At 37.2% G+C, this 20247-nt stretch overlaps 1 protein-coding gene across 1 annotated transcript in view; it reads right to left on the minus strand.

Moving 5' to 3' along the window:
• Positions 1 to 485: 485 nt before the first annotated feature.
• The window catches only part of LOC308419298 (vomeronasal type-2 receptor 26-like), a gene marked incomplete at both ends in the record, with an annotated part of 61285 nt that continues 41523 nt past the window's right edge, over positions 486 to 20247 (minus strand). Inside the window, one exon of the mRNA XM_080914979.1 lies at positions 486 to 1378. Coding sequence (XP_080771105.1) covers positions 486 to 1378 — 893 coding nt within the window. The remainder of the gene's footprint in view (positions 1379 to 20247) is intronic.

A 20247-nucleotide genomic window follows, 5' to 3' on the forward strand; every position in this document is an offset into this window, starting at 1 on the left:
AACACTTAAACATCTGATATTCTTGTTTGCACACAAATGATTTACTCTCATTCTTATACTCAAACTTTTGTAATCCTATCACAAAATGTGAGAGAAAGAAAGAGAAACAGAGGGAGAAAGAGTGAGAGTGAGTGAGAGAGAGTGAGAGATAGAGAGATAGAGATAGAAAGATTCAAAGAGAGAGAGAGAGAGAGAGAGAGAGAGAGAGAGAGAGAGAGAGAGAGAGAGAGAGAGAGAGATCTGCAATTTAAAGAAACAGCTAGTAGACAAACAAAACTCTCCTCTACCTGGAAACTTGCTAACCTTAGGTGACTTGGTTCAGTGTCACTAGTTGGCTTTAAGGATTGCAGGGATACTTGAAAGAAAAAAAAAACAGCAGTTTCTATTGTTTGGTGAAGAGCATTGATTTTAACTTCTACTTTGAATATTTCTACCTGATTCATTTTACACAAATAACAATAAATTCCATTGTCTTAAAGAGGAAGTCATTTAAAGAACTTATTTTTCAAATGGCCACCTGACTTCAGTATGATTACATAGCATTTGGGAAGAAATATACAGCTCAGTATACCACCACTGGAAACCAGAATTGAAAGAATTTCCACGGCCACCATGGTTTTACCTTTGGAGCTCTGGTAGGTGGGTACAAAAGAAATCCATGCACTGCAGAAAACCAGCATGCTGAATGTGATTGTTTTTGCCTCATTGAAGCTGTCAGGTAGCCTTCTTGCCAGAAAGGCAATAAGCAAGCTCAGACTGGCCAGAAAGCCCAAGTACCCAAGAACACAATAGAAGGCAATGGTGGAGCCCTCGTTACACAAGAGGATGATTTGCCCAAATTCTGACTGCATGTCAACATCTGGGAAAGGGGGATAGGTTCCCAGCCAGACTGCGCAGATGCACACTTGAATGATGGAACCACAGAAGACTATAGCATTTGAGAGTCGAGTCACCATCCACATTTTTAAGGTGTTTCCTGGTTTAGTAGCTCTGAAGGCTACAACCACAATGAAGGTCTTTGCCAAGATAGCAGAAACAGCCACAGAAAATACAACCCCAAAAATCATTTGTCTCAAGACACAAGTGAGTGTTCTAGGTTGGCCAATGAATAGTAATGAGCAAAAGAAACAGAGCATTAGAGAAACCAGGAGGAGATAACTGAGATTTCTGTTATTTGCTCTGACAATGGGTGTATCCCGATAGCAGATAAATAATCCTAAAATCATGGTTGAAAAGGCAGATAAACTAATGGCCACAGAGACTAAAACAGCTCCCAGAGTATCTTCATAGGATAAAAACACTGTAATTTTAGGGAGACACTGATTCCTCTCTGTATTTGGATACTGATCATCAGGACACTTGATGCACTGATCCATATCTGAAAGGTAAGCCGTTTGGTTTATTGCATTCTATTCCCCAGAAGTATCTATAGGATGTATATCTTGTGTAAAACAGTTGTTTGATTCTGGAGGTAATGTCTCTGGTTATATTCACTGAACCATAATATTAAAACCAAATATTTAAATTAGTTATTTTTTCAGAAGAGAAAAATATAGATACACTGTATCTATAATGTAATCAGAATGTAAGTGCAATTAAACAATATGAGAGAATAAGAAATCTAGAAATGACTTTGAGGGTAATCACACAATGTGAAAATTATATTTGGTTACTCAAGAATCTAGAAAAAAATTCATTTGTAAGCTTTTAGTGTTTTCTCTTTGTTCCCTTTGTTTTTTAAACATAATTCATTGCTTGAGAATTTTGTATATACATATGATGTGATTTGATCAAACCTACCACCAATCCTCCTAAAACTCCTCTCTCTCCATCCCACCATTATTTCTCTCAAGTTTACTTTTGTTTTCCAAACTGAATTCTCTTATTCCTGCCTGTACGCATGTCAATATATGCCATCTACCAAAACATGGGCAGCCTATCAGGACCACATATTTGAAACAAACAAATACACACACACACACACAAACACACACACACACACAAACACACACACACACACACTCACACACACACACACACAATCTGACTCCCTCCATCAACTATCTATTATCACTTCCTTCTAGCTAAGAGTGATAATTTATGATCTTTCCCCCCATCCATTCTGAAATTTTGTCTGACTTGATCTGGCTTGATATGGTGCATGCCTCTCTGAGTCTATGTGCCCAAATACCCTGTCATGTCCGACAGATTCTGCTTCACTATAGGTGTCTCTTCTCTGGCTTTTATTGATTTCTCCCTTCTTTACTGCAATAATCCTTGATGTTCTTATCCCTGTGAACTCTTGGCTTTAGTGAAAGGTGACAGGAAACATCTACAAGCTACAAATTAGCAGTTGATCTTCTCAGATGGTTTGACATATACTGTCAAGTCAACGTGGATTTGTTTTCTAGTAAATCTGAAAAAATTACATATAAGAAAAGATTTCTGTTATTAATATTCTTTTCCTCTTATTTTGCACACACACACAAAGACATATACATATATACAAACATACACACACTTATCACCAAGTACTAACATTTTGGGGAAGATGTCTGCAGATCAATGAAGATGTACTCTCTTGTAGTGATTCTATATAGACAAATATATGATTTATTAATTATTAATCAAGATTCTGTAAGAATCCCTAAATCAAATTAGTAATTATTAATCCCCTTATAATAGTGCTGTTATTAAATTCTTTCTGATATTAAAACTGTAATGAGAACTCTGTCAGTCTTTAAGTGTCAAAATAAAAAGCAATAGAAAGCAGGCATCTATAACTTAGAACACATCCCAAGTGGTTGTAAAACAATGAACAAAGGTCATGAAAAGGGAACTAATGATTTGGTGTAAGTGCAATGACAGAAGATAAAATATTGAATGGGACTATGTATACCAAACTTCAATAATAACTTATTCACAAAAATTATGGATTTTTAAATTTCAATGAATCAGTAGTACTATTCCAGGGAATGAATATTGAGTATTAATGGAGACATATGTAAACAATACCTATTGTAAACTTATTTAATTTATTATTTGAATTTATGGTTGAACATTTATTTAAAAAATTAAGAAGAGACGGTTGGAAAAAAACAAGTGATCTATTCCCCTAGAAATGGTACAAAAATCTAGGAAATTATACGTTGTATGCCATTATTATATCAAAGCAGGGTAGAGGGCAAGGTGGGAAGAAGGACATCCTAGTAGAATAACTTAGAAATAAAAGGGGACATAGAAATTAATAGGAAACTTAAAAATTAAAGGGAACATAGAAATTAAAAAGCAACTTAGAAATTAAGAAAAACTTTTGGAGAGAGTATTTTTGGAGGAGATGTACTTTTTGTAGAAGAACTAAGAAATAATTATTAAAATCAATTTTCAGAGTGGTCTTTTTTCATCCTGAGACTTTCAGTAGCAGGCTGAGAGTACTAGACTCCAGGTTCTTTCAGAGATGAGAAAAAAGGCTACTTTACTCAATTCTCAGATGTTTTACTATGAGGTGCTAAATGCCTGCACTCTTTGGCCTCAAGAGGAACTGAGAGAATCTGGCCAACTATCATTGCAAAGACTTAAGACAGGTAAATGTATATGTGTACACAAAGCTCTAAACATTTCACATAAACAATTCTTGCCAGTCCTTGACACTCTTTTCTCTTTTTCCTCCTTAGATATCCCCAGGAGACAACCAGTCTGCCAGAGCAGACCACTGACAGAATGTCCTAGAAAACAAAACCTTCCTAACATATACTCACATCTATGTTTAGGATCTGTGCTATTTTTTGTTTGTTTCTTTGATTTCAATTGTTTTAAAAATAATGCTGGATTTTGCCAATGGGAACAGCGGGGATCCAGGGACATAGGCCTGGTGAGACTGTGCTGTGAGTAGCCAAAGCACAGAAAGGGCTAGGCTGAGCACACTGAAAACACTGCCCTCCAGTTTGTTCAGGGGAGCAGGAACTCTGTCACAGTGATTCGGTATCTGCCTGGAAAGCCCTTGTGTGCAGACTAAATGCTCAAGCTATTTGCCAACTGGAGCAGGCAAGATCCAAGGACATATGCCTGGTGAGACTGCCTCTTGAGTAGCCAAAGCACAAAGAGGTCTAGGCCAAGCATCCATAGAACGAGGCCCTCTGGTTGGTTCAGGGGAGCAGGAACCCTGGAATAAGGACTTGGTATCGGTCCCGAGAGCCATTGTGTGCAGACCTAACGCTCAGTCCATTTGTCACCAGGAACTGGGGAGATCATGGGACACAGGCCTGGCGAGACTGTGCTGTAAGTAGCCAAAGCACAGAGAGGTCTAGTGTGAGCATGCAGAAAACGTGGCCCTCTGGTTCAGTGGAGCTGGAACTCTGGCATAGGGACTTGGGATCTGCAAGGAAAGCCTTCCCACAAAGTCTATACACACAGGCCCACAGTAAAGCACAAGCCCTTGTCAGTGGAAGCCCAGTATTGCCTGGGAAAAGAAGTACTTGAAGTTAAATTCTACAGACCCTCAAACACCTAGGATAGAGAGGTGTCTGACACATTGGCCCAGCAGAGCAAATCAGGAGTTCTCAAAGTGCAGAAAGAACTGTGCTATTGGGAAAAGGTCTGTAGTGGACTAGAGAAAAAGCCAGGTCTCTACCACTAGTACTCAGGACCTGTGGGCACAGTGCTGAGCTACGAGAAAAGCCTCATAATGGCTCCCACATCTGAGCCCACAAAGACAGAGCTGAGTCACTGGTAACAGAACTCACTTCTTGCCCACCAAAAGTCAAACACGGAGAATCAGTTTTTCTCCTAAAAATCTCGGGCCCTCAGATACACGGGAGAGACAGGTACCAATTACTGACACCAAGGCCATGAATAATCACAAACAACAATATGGCAAGAGGAAAGCAAAAGAACTTAAGCAATGGAAACCAAGACAACCTGGCAACATCAGAACATAGCTCTCCTGTCACAGCAAGCAGCATAATGCCAAACACTCCAGAAAAAGAAGACTCAGACTTGAAATCATATGTCAAGGTGATAATGGAGATCTTTGAGTAGAGCATTAATAACTCACTTAAACAATTATGGGAGGACAACCATAATGTATTGGATACTTTTAAATAGGAAATAGAAAAAACACTCAAAGAAATCAATGAGCTAGAGAAAAAGAGAACCAAAGAGATGAAGGAATTGAAAATGGAAATAGAAACAATAAAGAAAACAGTAAAAGAGACAACCCTGGAGGTGGAAAACCTGAAATGGAAATCAGGAGTCAAAGATGCAATCATCACTAACAAACTAGAAGAAATAGAAGGGAGAATCTCAAGGGCAAAGGCAACATTGAAAACATAGACAAAACAGTCAAAGAAAATACAAAAGCCAAAAAGCTCCTATCCAAAATGTCCAGGATATCCAGGACACAATGAAAAGTCCAAACCTATGGATAATAGGAATAGAAGATGGCGAAGAATATCAACTAAGAGGCACAGTAAATATCTTCAACAAAATTGTAGAAGAAAACTTTAGTACCCTTAAGTATGAGATGACCATGAGCATAAAATAAACCTACAGAACTCGAAATAAGTGGACCAGAAAAGAAATTTTTCCCGACACATAATAGTCAAAACACCAAGTGTTCAAAACAAAAAAAGAATACTAAAAGCAGTAAGGGGAAAAGGTCATGTAAGATATAAAGGCAGACAAATCAGTATTATACCAGACTTCTTAACAGAGATTATGAAAGCTAGGAGATCCTGTACAGACATCATACAGACCCTAAGGAAGACAAGCATCAGCCCAAGTTTGTATATTCAGCAAAACTCTCAATCACTTTAGATGGAGAGACCAAGATATTCTAGGACAAAACTAAATTTACACAATATCTGATCAAAATTCCAGCACTACAAAGAATAATATTTGGATGTAAGCCTAGCCTTTAATGACTGAGCCATCTAAAAAAACCCTGAGATTAAACCTAACACCAACCATAATGGCTAAGATGAAAAATTCAGATGGCAGCAGATGCTGGAAAGGATGCGGAGAAGGAAGAACACTCCTCAGTTCTTGGTGGGAATGTAAACTTGTACAACCCCTCTGGAAATCACTCTGGCAATTACTTGGAAAATTAGACATAGTCCTACCTGAAGACCAAGTTATTTCACTCTTCGGCATGTACCCCAGAGAAGCTCCAACATACAACAAAGACATATGCACCACAATGTTCATAGCAGGCCTATTTATAGTAGCTAGAAGATTGAAAGAACCCAGATGTCCTTCAGTAGATGAATGGATAGAAAAATTGTGGCATATTTACACAATGGAGTACTACTCAGGTATCAGAAACAATGACTTTATGAATTTCTTAAGAAAATGAATGCATCTTGAGAATATCATCCTGACTGAGGTAACTCAGTCACAAAAGAACAGACATAATATGCAGTCACTGATAATTGGATACTAAGCCCAGAAAGCCCTGAACACCCCAATATCAACTCACATACTATATGAAGTTCATGAAAAAAATGAAAATCCATTATGCTTAATCTTTATATACTAAGAAAACTTTGACTATTTCCAGGTTACATTTGTTTTACATGTACTTTATGCTCATTGTAACTAGTAATATTTTAATGCTTACTATCAAACCTTTAAAAAATCAAGTGCTGACAAATGTCTTCACATACTTTTATGCAAAATGCTTAAAATATGTACATGTATCTTTGTTTTTTAAAATAAAGTTGTTAAAAATAATTGGTGGAAAACCTAATAAAAGGAGGGAAACTAGATAGTAGTAAAAACAAGAAAATAACTAAGCAAGAAATCCAAAAGAAGAAAGACACACAGACACAATTCTACCACTTAAAGCAAAAATAGCAGGAAATAGTAACTACTATTCCTTAATATCTGTTAACATAAATGGAATAAATTCCCCAATAAAAGATATAGGCTATAAGACTTGATACATAAACAGAATCTGGCATTTTGATGCATACAGGAAACTCATGTCAGAGACAAAGACAGACACTATCTCAGAGTAAAAGGTTGGAAAAAACCTTCCAAGCAAACAACCCCAAAAAATAAGCTAGAGTACCTATTCTAATATTGAATAAAGTTGATTTTCAACCAAAAGTTATCAAAATAGATAAGAAAATCACACCTTTTAATCATTACAGGGAAAATTTGTCAGGAAGAACTCTCAAACTTTAACATATATGGTCCAAATACAAGAGCAACCATATTCATAAAAGTAATCCTACTAATGCTCAAAAAATACATTGCACCAGACACAATAATACTGGGAGACCTCAACACCCCATTCTCACCAATAGACAGATCATGCAGGCAGAAACTGAACAAGGACACAGTGAAAATAGCAGAGGTTTAGAACCAATTGTAATTAATAGACATCTACAAAACATTTCACCCTAAAAAAGAATACACCTTCTTCTTAGCACCTCACAGCACTTTCTCCACAACTGATCATATAATCAGTCACAAAACAAGCCTCAGTAGATATAAGAAGATTGCAATACTACCACAAAACCTAGCAGATCACCATGGACTAAGGCTGATCTTTAATAACAACAATATACAACATAAAGCCCATATACACATGGAGACTGAATAATGCTCTATTAGATGATAGCATGGTCAAAAAAGAAAAAGAAAAAGAAATTAAGGATTTTCTAGAATTTAATAAAAGTGAAGGCACGACATGCCCAAACATGTGGGATACAATGATAGCAGCACTAAGAGAAAATCTCATAGCTCTGATTGCTTCCAAAAAGAATCTGGAGAAAGCATACACTAGCAACTTGATAGCACAGTTGAAAACTCTAGAAAAGAAGGAAGCAGATACACCCAAGAGGATAGATGGCAAGAAATAATAAAACTGAGAGCAGAAATTAAAAAAATAGAAACAAAAATAACCATTAAAAGAATCAACAAAACCAAGAGCTGGTTCTTTGAGAAAATTAACAAGATTGATAAATCCTTAGCCAGACTCACTACAGGGCAAAAAGAGAGTATTCAAATTAACAAAATCAGAACAGAAAGTGGAGACATAACAACTGAAACTGAGAAAATTCAAGAAACCATCAGACGCTGCTATAAAAGCCTATATTCAACAGACCTGGAAAATCGGAAGGAAATGGATGAATTTTTTTTAAACGACTTTATTTTACAAAACAAATATAAATGTACTGATTTCAAACATTTTTTGCTTAAAATTATACATTTTTGTAAGTACTATTTTTTCAGATATTAAAATAATTTTTACATAAAACTATGTGAATATATTTTTTAGTCAGTACTTGATTTTTTCAAGGGCTTGACAGTATGCATGGAAAACCTAATAGTTACAATGAGCATAAAGTACATGCAAAACAAAACGCAACATGGAAATAGTCAAAGTCTTCTTGTTTTGTAAATATATATATATTTTGTTTTCTTTATTTCTTGGACTTCATACATGTGTAAGTTGTTTCTGGGGGAGTACAAGCCTCTGGGGTTAGCATCCCAATATCAGTGATTGCATATTATGTCTGTTCTTTTGTGACTGGGTTATCTCACTCAGGATGATATTCTCTAGATGCAGCCATTTTCTTAAGATTTTGGTAAAGTCATTGTTTCTGGTGACTGAGTAGTATTCCATTGTGTAAATGTACCACAATTTTTGTATCCATTCATCTTCTGAAGGACATCTGGGTTCTTTCCAGCTTCTGGCTATTATAAATAGAGCCGCTATGAACATTGTGGTGCATATATCTTTGTTGTGTATTAAAGTGTCTCTGGGGTATATGCCCAGAAGTGGAATAGCTGGGTCTTCAGGTAGTACTATATCCAATTTTTTGAGGTATCGCCAGACTGATTTCCAGAGTGGTTGTATTAGTTTGCAACCCCACCAACAGTGGAGAAGTGTTCCTCTTTCTCTGCAGCCTCTCCAGCATCTGCTGTCATCTGAGTTTTGGATCTTGGCCAATCTGACTGGTGTGAGGTGGAATCTCAGAATTGTTTTGATTTGCATTTCCCTGATGGCTAAGGATGTCAAGCACTTCTTCAGATGTTTCTCGGCCATTCGGTGTTCCTCAACTGAGAACGTTTTGTTTAGCTCTGTACCTTATTTTTTAATAGGGTTATTTGATTCTCTGGTGTCTAGCTTTTTGAGTTCCTTGTATACCTTGGATATTAGGCCTCTATCTGATGTGGTGTTGGTGAAGATCTTTTCCCATTCTCTTGGTTTCCCTTTTGTTTTCTTGACAATGTCCTTAGCCTTACAGAAACTTTGCAATCTCATTAAGTCCCATTTGATAATCTTTGACCTTAGAGCTTGAGCCATTGCTGTTTTGTTCAGGAAATTTTCTTCTGTGCCTATGTGTTCTAAGGTTTTCCCTACTTTCTCATCTAATAATTTCAGTGTATCTGGTTTAATGTGGAGATCTTTGATCCACTTACAATTGACCTTTGAACAAGGAGATAAGAAAGGGTCTATTTTCATTCTTTTGCATGCTGAGTGCGACTTGGACCAGCACCATTTGTTGAATAGGCTGTCCTTTTTCCATGGAATGTTTACTGCTCCTTTGTCAAAAATCAGGTGACCATATATGTGAGGACTCATTTCTGGATCTTCTATTCTATTCCATTGATCCACATGCCTATTTCTGTACAGTACCATGCACTTTTCAGCACAATTGCCTTGTAATATAGCTTGAGGTAAGGAATAGTGATTCCCACAGATGTTTTTTTGTTGTTGAGGATAAATTTCGCTATTCTAGTTTTTTTGTTATTCCATATGAAATTGCACATTGATCTTTCCAATTCTTTAAAGAACTGGGTTGGAATTTTGAGGGGATTGCATTGAATCTGTAGATTGCTTTTGGTAGGATGGCCATTTTTAAGATGTTGATCTTTCCAATCCATGAGCATGGGAGATCTTTCCATTTTCTGAGATCCTCCTCAATTTCTTTCTTTGAGGTTTGAAGTTTTTTTCATACAGGTCCTTCATTTGCTTAGTTAGAGTCACACCAAGGTATTTCATAGATTTTGTGATGATTGTGAAGGGTACCTTTTCCCTAATTTCTTTCTCCACATGTTTGTTCTTTGAGTATAGAAAGGCTACTGATTTGTTCGAGTTAATTTTGTATCCAGCCACTTTGCTGAAATTGTTTATCAGCTGTAGGAGTTCTCTGGTGGAATTTTTGGGGTCACTCAAGTACACTATCATGTCATCAGCAAAGAGTGATATTTTTATCTCTTCCTTTTTGATTTGTATCCCCTTGATCTCCTTTTGCTGTCCATTTGCTCCAGCCAGGAATTTCCGAACTATGTTGAATAGGTAGGGGAAGAGTGGGCAGCCTTGTCGAGTCCCTGATTTTAGTGGGATTGCTTCAAGTTTCTCGCCATTAAGTTTGATGTTTGCTGTTGGTTTGCTGTATATTGTTTTTATTATGTTTATGTATGGACCTTGGATTCCTGTTCTTTCCAGGACTATTAACATGAAGGGGTCTTTGATTTTGTCAAATGCTTTCTCAGCATCTAGCGATATGACCATGTGATTTTGATCTTTGAGCTTTTTTATATGGTGGATTACATTGATGGATTTCATTATATTAAACCATCCCTGCATCCCAGGGATGAAGCCTACTTGGTCATGATGAATGATCGTTTTGATGTGTTCTTGGATTCAGTTTGCAAGGATTTTGTTGAGTATTTTTGCATTAATGTTCATAAGTGAGATTGGTCTGAAGTTCTCTTTCCTGGTAGAGTCTTTGTGTGGTTTAGGTATGAGAGTTATTGTAGCCTCAAAAAATGTGTTAGGTAGTATTTTATCTGATTCTATCTTTTGGAATAGTTTGGAGAGTATTGGTGTTATATCCTCAATAAATGTCTGATAAAATTCTGCACTGAACCTGTCTGGACCTGGGCTTTTTTAGGTTGGGAGACTTTTGATGACTTCTTCTATTTCTTTAGGTGTTATAGTGTTATTTAGATGGTTTACTTGGTCTTGGTTTAACTTTGGGATCTTGTATCTGTGTAGGAATTCATCCATTTCTTCCGGATTTTCCAATTTTGTGGAGTATAAGTTTTTGTATTAGGATTTGAAGATGTCTTTTTCTTTAACGACTTTTTTTTTTTTTTGCAAAACAAAGATAAATGTACATATTTTAAACATTTTTTGCTTAAAATTATACATTTTTATCAGTACTCTTTTTTCAGACATTAAAATAAATTTTACATAAAACCATGTAATTATATTTTTTAGTCAGTTCTTGATTTTTTTCAAGGGCTTGACAGTATGCATTGAAAACCTACTAGTTACAATAAGTATAAAGTACATGCAAAACAAAACGCAACATGGAAATAGTCAAAGTCTTCTTGTTTTGTGAATATATGTATATTTTTTGTTTTCTTTATTTCCTGGACTTCATACAGTCTGTGAGTTGTTTCTGGGGGAGTGCAAGCCTCTGGGGTTAGCATCCCAATATCAGTGACTGCATATTATGTCTGTTCTTTTGTGACTGGGTTATCTCACTCAGGATGATCTTCTCTAGATGCACCCATTTTCTTAAGAATTTGGTTAAGTCATTGTTTCTGGTGGCTGAGTAGTATTCCATTGTGTATATGTACCACAATTTTTGTATCCATTCGTCTTCTGAAAGACATCTGGGATCCTTCCAGCTTCTGGCTATTATAAATAGAGCTGCTATGAACATTGTGGTGTATAAATCTTTTTTTGTGTATTAAAGTGTCTCTGAGGTGTATGCCCAGAAGTGGAATAGCTGGGTCTTCAGGTAGTACAATATCCAATTTTCTAAGGTATTGCCAGACAGATTTCCAGAGTGGTTGTATTAGCTTGCAACCCCACCAACAGTGGAGAAGTGTTCCTCTTTCTCCGCAGCCTCGCCAGCATCTGCTGTTCTGAGTTTTGGATCTTGGCCAATTTGACTGGTGTGAGGTGGAATCTTAGAGATGTTTTGATTTGCATTTCCCTGATGGCTAAGGATGTCGAGCACTTCCTCAGATGTTTCTCGGCCATTCGGTGTTCCTCAACTGAAAATGATTTGTTTAGCTCTCTATCCCATTTTATAATAGGGTTATTTGATTCTCTGGTGTCTAGCTTTTTGAGTTCCTTGTATACCTTGGATATTAGGCCTCTATTTGATGTGGTGTTGGTAAAGATCTTTTCCCATTCTGTTGGTTGCCGTTTTGTTTTCTTGACGATGTCCTTAGCCTTACAGAAACTTTGCAATCTCATTAAGTCCCATTTGTTAATCTTTGACCTTAGAGCTTGAGCCATTGGTGTTTTGTTCAGGAAAATTTCTCCTGTACCTATGTGTTCTAAGGTTTTCCCTATTTTCTCATCTAATAGTTTCAGTGTATCTGGTTTAATGTGGAGATCTTTGATCCACTTACACTTGAGCTTTGTACAAGAAGATAAGAAAGGGTCTATTTTCATTCTTTTGCATGCTGAGTGCTAGTTGGACCAGCACCATTTGTTGAATAGGCTGTGCTTTTTCCATTGAATGTTTACTGTTCCATTGTCAAAAATCAGGTGACCATATACATGAGGGCTCATTTCTGGATCTTCTGTTCTATTCCATTGATCTGTACCAGTACCATGCAGTTTTCAGCACAATTGCCTTGTAATATAGCTTGAGGTCAGGAATAGTGATTCCCGCAGATGTGTTTTTGTTGTTGAGGATGGATTTCGCTCTTCTAGGTCTTTTGTTATTCCATATGAAATTGCACATTGATCTTTCTAATTCCATGAAGAACTGGGTTGGAATTTTGATGGGGATTGCATTGAATCTGTAGATTGCTTTTGGTAGGATGGCCATTTTTAAGATGTTGATTTTTCCAATCCATGAGCATGGGAGATGTTTCCATTTTCTGAGATCCTCCTCAATTTTTTTCTTTAGAGGTTTGAAGTTCTTGTCATACAGGTCCTTCACTTGCTTAGTTAGAGTCACACCAAGGTGTTTCATAGTTTTTCTAACGATTGTGAAGTGTACGTTTTCCCTAATTTCTTTCTCCACATGTTTGTCCTTTGAGTACAGGAAGGCTACTGATTTGTTTGATTTAATTTTGTATCCAGCCACTTTGCTGAAATTGTTTATCAGCTGTAGGAGTTCTCTTGTGGAATTTTTGGGGTCACTCAAGTACACTATCATGTCATCGGCAAAGAGTGATGTTTTTATCTCTTCCTTTCTGATTTGTATCCCCTTGATCTCCTTTTGCTGTCCAATTGCTCCAGCCAGGAATTCCCGAACTATGTAATAGGTAGGGGGAGAGTGGGCAGCCTTGTCAAGTCCCTGATTTTAGTGGGAATGCTTCAAGTTTTTGGCCATTAAGTTTGATGTTGGCTGTTGGTTTGCTGTATATTGCTTTTATTATGTTTAAGTATGGGTCTTGGATTCCTGTTCTTTCCAGGACTTTTAACATGAAGGGGTGTTGGATTTTGTCTAATGCTTTCTCAGCATCTAATGAAATGACCATGTGATTTTGGTCTTTGAGTTTGTTCATATGGTGGATTACATTGATGGATTTCCTTATGTTAAAGCATCCCTGCATCCCAGGGATGAAGCCTACTTGGTCATGATGAATGATCGTTTTGATGTGTTCTTGGATTTGGTTTGCAAGGATTTTGTTGAGTATTTTTGCGTCAATGTTCATAAGTGAGATTGGTCTGAAGTTCTCTTTTTTTGCAGGGTCTTTGTGTGGTTTAGGTACGAGGGTTATTGTAGCCTCAAAAATGTGTTGGGTAATATTCCATCTGATTCTATCTTTTGGAATTTGTTTGGCAAGTATTGGTGTTATATCCTCAATAAAAGTCTGATAAAATTCTGCACTGAACCCGTTGGACCTGTGCTTTCTTTGGTTGGGAGGCTTTTGATGACTTCTTCTATTTCTTTAGGTGTTATAGGGTTATTTAGATGGTTTACTTGGTCTTGGTTTAACTTTGGGACCTTGTATCTGTCTAGGTATTCATCCATTTCCTCCAGATTTTCCAATTTTGTGGAGTATAAGTTTTTGTAGTAGGATCTGATGATTTCTTGAATGTCCTCAGTTTCAGTTGTTATGTCCCCACTTTCCTTTCTGATTTTGTTAATTTGTATACTCTCTCTTTGCCCTCTTGTTAGTCTTGCTAGGAGTTTATCAAACTTGTTGATTTTCTAGAAGAAACAACCCTTGTTTTGTTGATTTTTTCAATGGTTCTTTTTGATTTTATTTGGTCTATTTCTGCCCTAATTTTGATTATTTCTTGCCGTCTACTCTTTTCGGGTACATCTTCTTCCATCTGTTCTAGGGCTTTTAGCTGTGCTGTCAGGTTGCTGATGTAAGCTCTCTCCAGTTTCTTTTTGGAAGTACTTAGGCCTATGGGTTTTCCTATCAGTACTTCTTTCATTGCATCCCATAGGTTTGGGTATGTTGTGTTTTCGTTTTCGTTGAATTCTAGAAAATCCTTAATTCCTTTTCTTATTTCTTCTTTGACCCTGCTATCGTTTAACAGAGCGTTGTTTAGTTTCCATGTATATGTGGGCTTTTTTTGTCTTTGTTGTTGTTAAAGACCAGCCGTAGACCATGTTGATCTGAGAGGATGCATGGGAGTATTTCAATCTTCTTATATCGATTGAGGCTCACTCTGTGTCCAATTATGTGGTCAATTTTCGAGAAGGTTCCATGGAGTGGTGAGAAGAAGGTGTATTCTTTAACTTTAGGATAATATGTTCTGTATATATCTATTAATTCTAGTTGGTTCAAAGTCTCTGCTAGTTTTGCAGTGTCCTTGTTCAGTTTTTGTTTCCATGATCTGTACAATGGTGAGAGTGTGGTACTAAAGTCTCCCACTATTATTGTGTGAGGTGAAATGTATTTTTTGAGCTTTTGTACGATTTCTTATATGAATGTGGGTGCTTTTTTATTTGGAGCATATATGTTAAGGATTGAGAGTTTCTCCTGACAGATTTCCCCAGTAATGAGTAAAAAGTGTCCTTCCTTATCTTTTTTAATAACTTTTGGTTGGAAATTTACTTTATTCGATATTAGAATAGCCACTCCATCTTGCTTCTTGGAGCTGTCTGCTTGGAAGTTTTTTTCCCACTCTTTTACTCTGAGATAGTGTCTGTCTTTGTCTCTGAGATGAGTTTCCTGCATGCAGCAAAAGGCTGGATTTTGTTTATGTATCCAGTCTGATAGCCCGTGTCTCTTTATTGGGGATTTGAGTCCATTTATGTTAATATATATCAAGGAATAGTTGTTTCTGTTTCCGGTAATTATTGCTTTTTTTGGGTTGAGTTGTGCCTGTGTCTTTTTCTTGTTTTAGTTTTCTTGTTTAGGAGTTTTCTTGTTTTTACTAGGCTGTATTTTCCCTCATTGTATTGGGTTTTCCACCTATAATTCGTTGTAGTGCTGGGTTTGTGGTCAGATATTGTGTAAATTTTGATTTGTCTTTAAATATCTTCATCTCTCCATCGATGGTGATTGACAGTTTTGCTAGGTATAGCAGCTTGGGCTGGCACTTGTGTTCTTTTAGGGTGTGCATGATGTCTGTCCAGGCTCTTCTAGCTTTCATAGTCTCTGTTGAGAAATCGGGTGAGAGTCTGATTGGTCTGCCTTTATATGTTATCTGACCTTTTTCCCTTACTGCTTTTAGTATTCTTTTTTGCTTTGGGCACTTGATTTTTTTACTATTATGTGTCGGGAGGTATTTCTTTTCTGGTCCAACCTATTTGGAGTTCTGAAGGCTTCTTTTATCCTCGTGGTCATCTCATTCTTGAGGGTAGGGAAGTTTTCTTCTATGATTTTGTTGAAGATATTTACTCTGCCCCTTAGTTGATACTCTTTTCCCTCTTCTATTCCTATTATCCTTAGGTTCGGTCTTCTCATTGTGTCCTGGATTTCCTGGACATCTTGGGTTAGGAGCTTTTAGTTTTTTGCATCTTCTCTGGCTGTTTTGTCTTTGTTGACAATGTTGTCTTCTGCCCCTGAGATTCTCTCTTCCATCTCTTGTAATCTATTGGAAATGCTTGCTTCTGTGGTTCCTGTTTCCTTTTTTAGGTGTTCTACCTCTAGGGTTATCTCTTTCAGTGTTGTCTTTATTGTGTCAATTTCCGTTTTAAATTCCCTCTTCCATTCCTTCATCTCTTTGATTCTGTTTTTCTCTAGTTCTTTGAGTTCTTTGAGTGTTTTTCTTGTTTCCTCTTTAAGAGCTTCTGAATCTTTTTGCTTTTCCTCCCTTTCTTGTTTAAGTATTTCTATCAGCATCTTGAGGTATGATTTCAGCTCTGTGTTTTCCTTTCTGGAGTGTTTGGAATTCCAATGTTTGCTGTTATGGGAGAGCTGGGTTCTGGTGTTGCCAGGTTGTCTTGGTTTCCTTGGGAAACCAACGGAAACTCTATCGCTTTCCTCTTGCCATTTTGTTGTCAGTGATATGTTCTCGCCTTTCCCTTGTATCTGGTCTGTGTCCCTGGATCTCCACTTGTCCAGGTGGCAGATGAATCGAGCCCTGTTCTATGCCTCAGGGTCGCCGGGTGGGAACAGAAGTTCCCAAGTTCTATTCCTGGTCGCTGGATCAGACAGGGCGGGGCAGGGCAAGGCAGGGGGTGCACTTTCTGTGTGCACTCTGCAGAGATCTCTCTGCTCCCTGGCAGCCCAGGTCTCCCAACCAACAATTTTTTCAGCCTCTACAAGCCGCCGTTCCGGGTGGCAGATGGGCCAGGCTCTGCTCTGCGTCCTGAAATCACCACAGGGTGGAAACAGAAGGTCGAAATTTCTGTTCCTGGTCCCTGGATTTGGCAGGGCATGGCAGGGCAAGGCAGGGAGTGCACTTTTCGTGTGCACTTTGTAGAAGTCTCTCCTCCCTGGCAGCCCAGGTCTCCCACCCACCAGCTGGTCAGCCTCTACAAGCCGCTGTTCCGGGTGGCAGATGGGCCAGGCTCCGCTCTGAGTCCTGAAGTCTCCACCGGGTGGAAACAGAAGTTCGAAATTTCTCTTCCTGGTCACTGGATCGGGCAGGGCAGGGCAGGGCAAGGCAGGGGGTACACTTTCTGTGTGCACTCCGCAGAGACATCTCTGCTCCCTGGCAGCCCAGGTCTCCCACCCACCAGTTGCTCAGCCTCTACTTGGATGAATTCTTAGACATATAAAGATACTAAAATTAAAACAGGAACAGGTAAAACATCTAAATAATTCCATAAGACCTACAGAAATAGACGCAGTCATCAAAAGCCTTCTAACTTAAAAAAAAAAAAAAAGGCCCATTTCCAGTTGGGTTTAATGCAGAGTTATATCAGACATTTATTGACGACCTTATATTAATACTGTCCAAAGTATTAGGCAAAATAGCATCAGATGGAACACTTCCTAACTCATTTTAAGTGGCCACAATAACCCTTGTTCCTAAACCACACAAAGACCCTACAAGGAAAGAGAACTTCAGACCAATCTCCCTTATGAACATTGATGCAAAAATACTCAATAAAATCCTTGCAAATCAAATCTAAGATCACTTCAAAAGGATCATTCACCATGATCAAGTAGGCTTCATCCTTGGGATGCAGGGATTATTTAATATACAGAAATCTATCAAAGTAATCTACCATATAAACAAACTCAAAGAGAAAGACCACATGTTCATCTCACTAGATGCTGAGAAAGCATTTGACAAAATTCAACACCCCTTTTTGTTAAAAGTCTTGGAAAGAACAGCAATCCAAGGGCTATACCTAAACATAATAAGAGCAATAAACAGCAAACCAATAACCAACATCAAACTTAGTGGTGAGAGACTTGAAGCAATCTTACTAAAATCAGGGACTATACACAGCTACTCATTCTCCCCTTACCCATTCAACATTGTTCTGGAAATCCTGGCCAGAGCAATTACACAGCAAATGAAACACAAAGGGATACGAATTGGAAAGGAAGAAGTAAAAACTTAACTATTTTCAGATGACATGATAGTGTATTTAAGCAACCCCACAAATTCCACCAGAGAACTCCTACAGCTGATAATTAAGTTCAGCAAAGTGGCTGGATATAAAATCAACTCAAATACATCAGTAGCCTTACTCTACTCAAAGGAGAAACTTATGGAGATAAAAATTAAATAAAAGATACCCTTTAAATAGTCACAAACAACATGAAATACCTTGGTGTGACTCTAACTAAGCAAGTGAAGGAATTGTATGACAAGAAATTCAAATCTTTTATGAAAGAAATCAAGGAAGATCTCAGAAGATGGAAAGATTTCCTATGCACAGGGATCGGAATGATCAACATTGTAAAAATGGCCATCTTACCAAAAGCAATCTACAGATTCAATGCAATCCCCATCAAAATTCCAACCCAATTGTTCATAGTGTTGGAAAGAGCAAGGTACAATTTCATCTGGAATAACAAAAAACCTAGAATATCGAAATCCATCCTCAACAGTAAGAAAACATCTGCCAGAATCACCATTCCTGACCTCAAGCTATATTACAAGGGAATTGGTTTAAAAACTGCATGATACTGGTACTGAATTAGGCTCATGGATCAATGGAATAGAAAAAAAGATCCAGAATGAACCCTCACTCATATTGCCACTTGATTTTTGACAAAAGAGCTGTAAACATTCAATGGAAAAAGGAGAGCTACTTCAAAAAATGGTGTTGAAATGGCACTCAGCATGCAGAAGAATGAAAATACATCCTTTCTTATCTCCTTGTACAAATCTCAAGTGCTGTGGATAAAAGATCTACACATTAAACCAGGTACACTGAAACTATTAGAAGAGAAAGTAGGGAAAACTTTAGAACACACAGGCACAGGGTAAAATATCCAGAACAGAACACAAATGGTTTGTGCTCTAAGGCTGAGTAATGGGATGTAATGAGATTGCAAAGTTTCTATAAGGCAAAGGACACTTTAAAGAAAACAGAAAGTTAGCCAACAGATTGGGAAAAGATCTTTACCATCCCCACATCTGATAGATGCCTAACAACCAAGTTATACAAATAACTCAATATGTTAGACACCATAGAATTAAACAATCCTATTAAAAATTTGGGTACAGAGCTAAACAAAAATTTCTCATTTGAGGAATATTGAATGGCTGAGAAGCATTTAAGCTAGTGTTAGACATCCTTAGTCATCAGGGAAATGCAAATCAAAACAAACCTCACATCATTCATAATGGCTAAGATAAAAACCTTGAAGACAGCAGATGCTGACAAGGATGTGGAGAAAATGGAACACTCCTACTTTCTTGGTGGGGTAGTAAACTGGTACAACCATTATGGAAATCAATCTGGCGTTTCCTCAGGAAAGTGGACATAATACTACCTGAAGACATATTTATTCCACTTTTGGGTATATACCCCAGAGATGTTCCAACATATAACAAAGACACATTTACCACAATGTTCAAAGCAGTCCTATTTATAATAGCCAGAATCTGGAAAGAATCCAGACATTCTTCACTAGATGAATACATACATAAATTGTGGCATATTTATACAATGGAGAACTACTCAGCTATCAGAAACAATGGCTTTATGAAATTCCTAAGAAAATAGATCTATCTAGAGAATGTCATCATGAGTGAGGTAAGCAATCACAAAAGAACAGAAATAATATGCAGTCACTGATAATTGGTTAATAGCCTAAGAAAGCTCAGAACACCCCAGAAACAACTCACAAACTATATGAAGTTCAAGAAAAAAAAACCCTCAGTCCTTCTTAGAAAAAAAAAATAAGTGTATAGTACCCTCTCAGTGTGTGGTACACATGGACCTTAAATCATTAATAATCCAAGAGCTAAGATAATAAGCCTAGTGGTAATTTTTGCTATTTACAGATAATTATACTTAATCTATACTCAGCAAGAAATATGTTTCCATGTTACATTCTGTCCTACATATATTTCATGCTTATAGTAACTAGTGGGATTTCATTGCATGCTATTAAACCTCTAAAAGAATTATGTACTGACAAATATATTTATATAATGTTATGTTAAAATGCCTTTAAATATCTTTACATGTATCCCTCTTTTTTAAAAAAATAAAGCTGTAAGAAAAATAAGATAATGCTGAAGGCAATATATTTTAGGTAAATGTTTTTTGGAATAAAAAATGCTCACTTTGGTGACTTCCTTAATTTCACTCATTTATTGAAGTTAATTAGAAATTTATTAAAGAAAAATAATTTTGCACTTCTTTTTTAACAAATATTAATAAAGTATATTTAAGTTACTGGAGTTTACTATACTTTTACAGAAAATTTGGT

This window comes from Micromys minutus (genome assembly GCF_963924665.1).
Source record: "Micromys minutus genome assembly, chromosome: 3".
NCBI classification, from domain to species: Eukaryota; Metazoa; Chordata; class Mammalia; order Rodentia; family Muridae; genus Micromys; species Micromys minutus.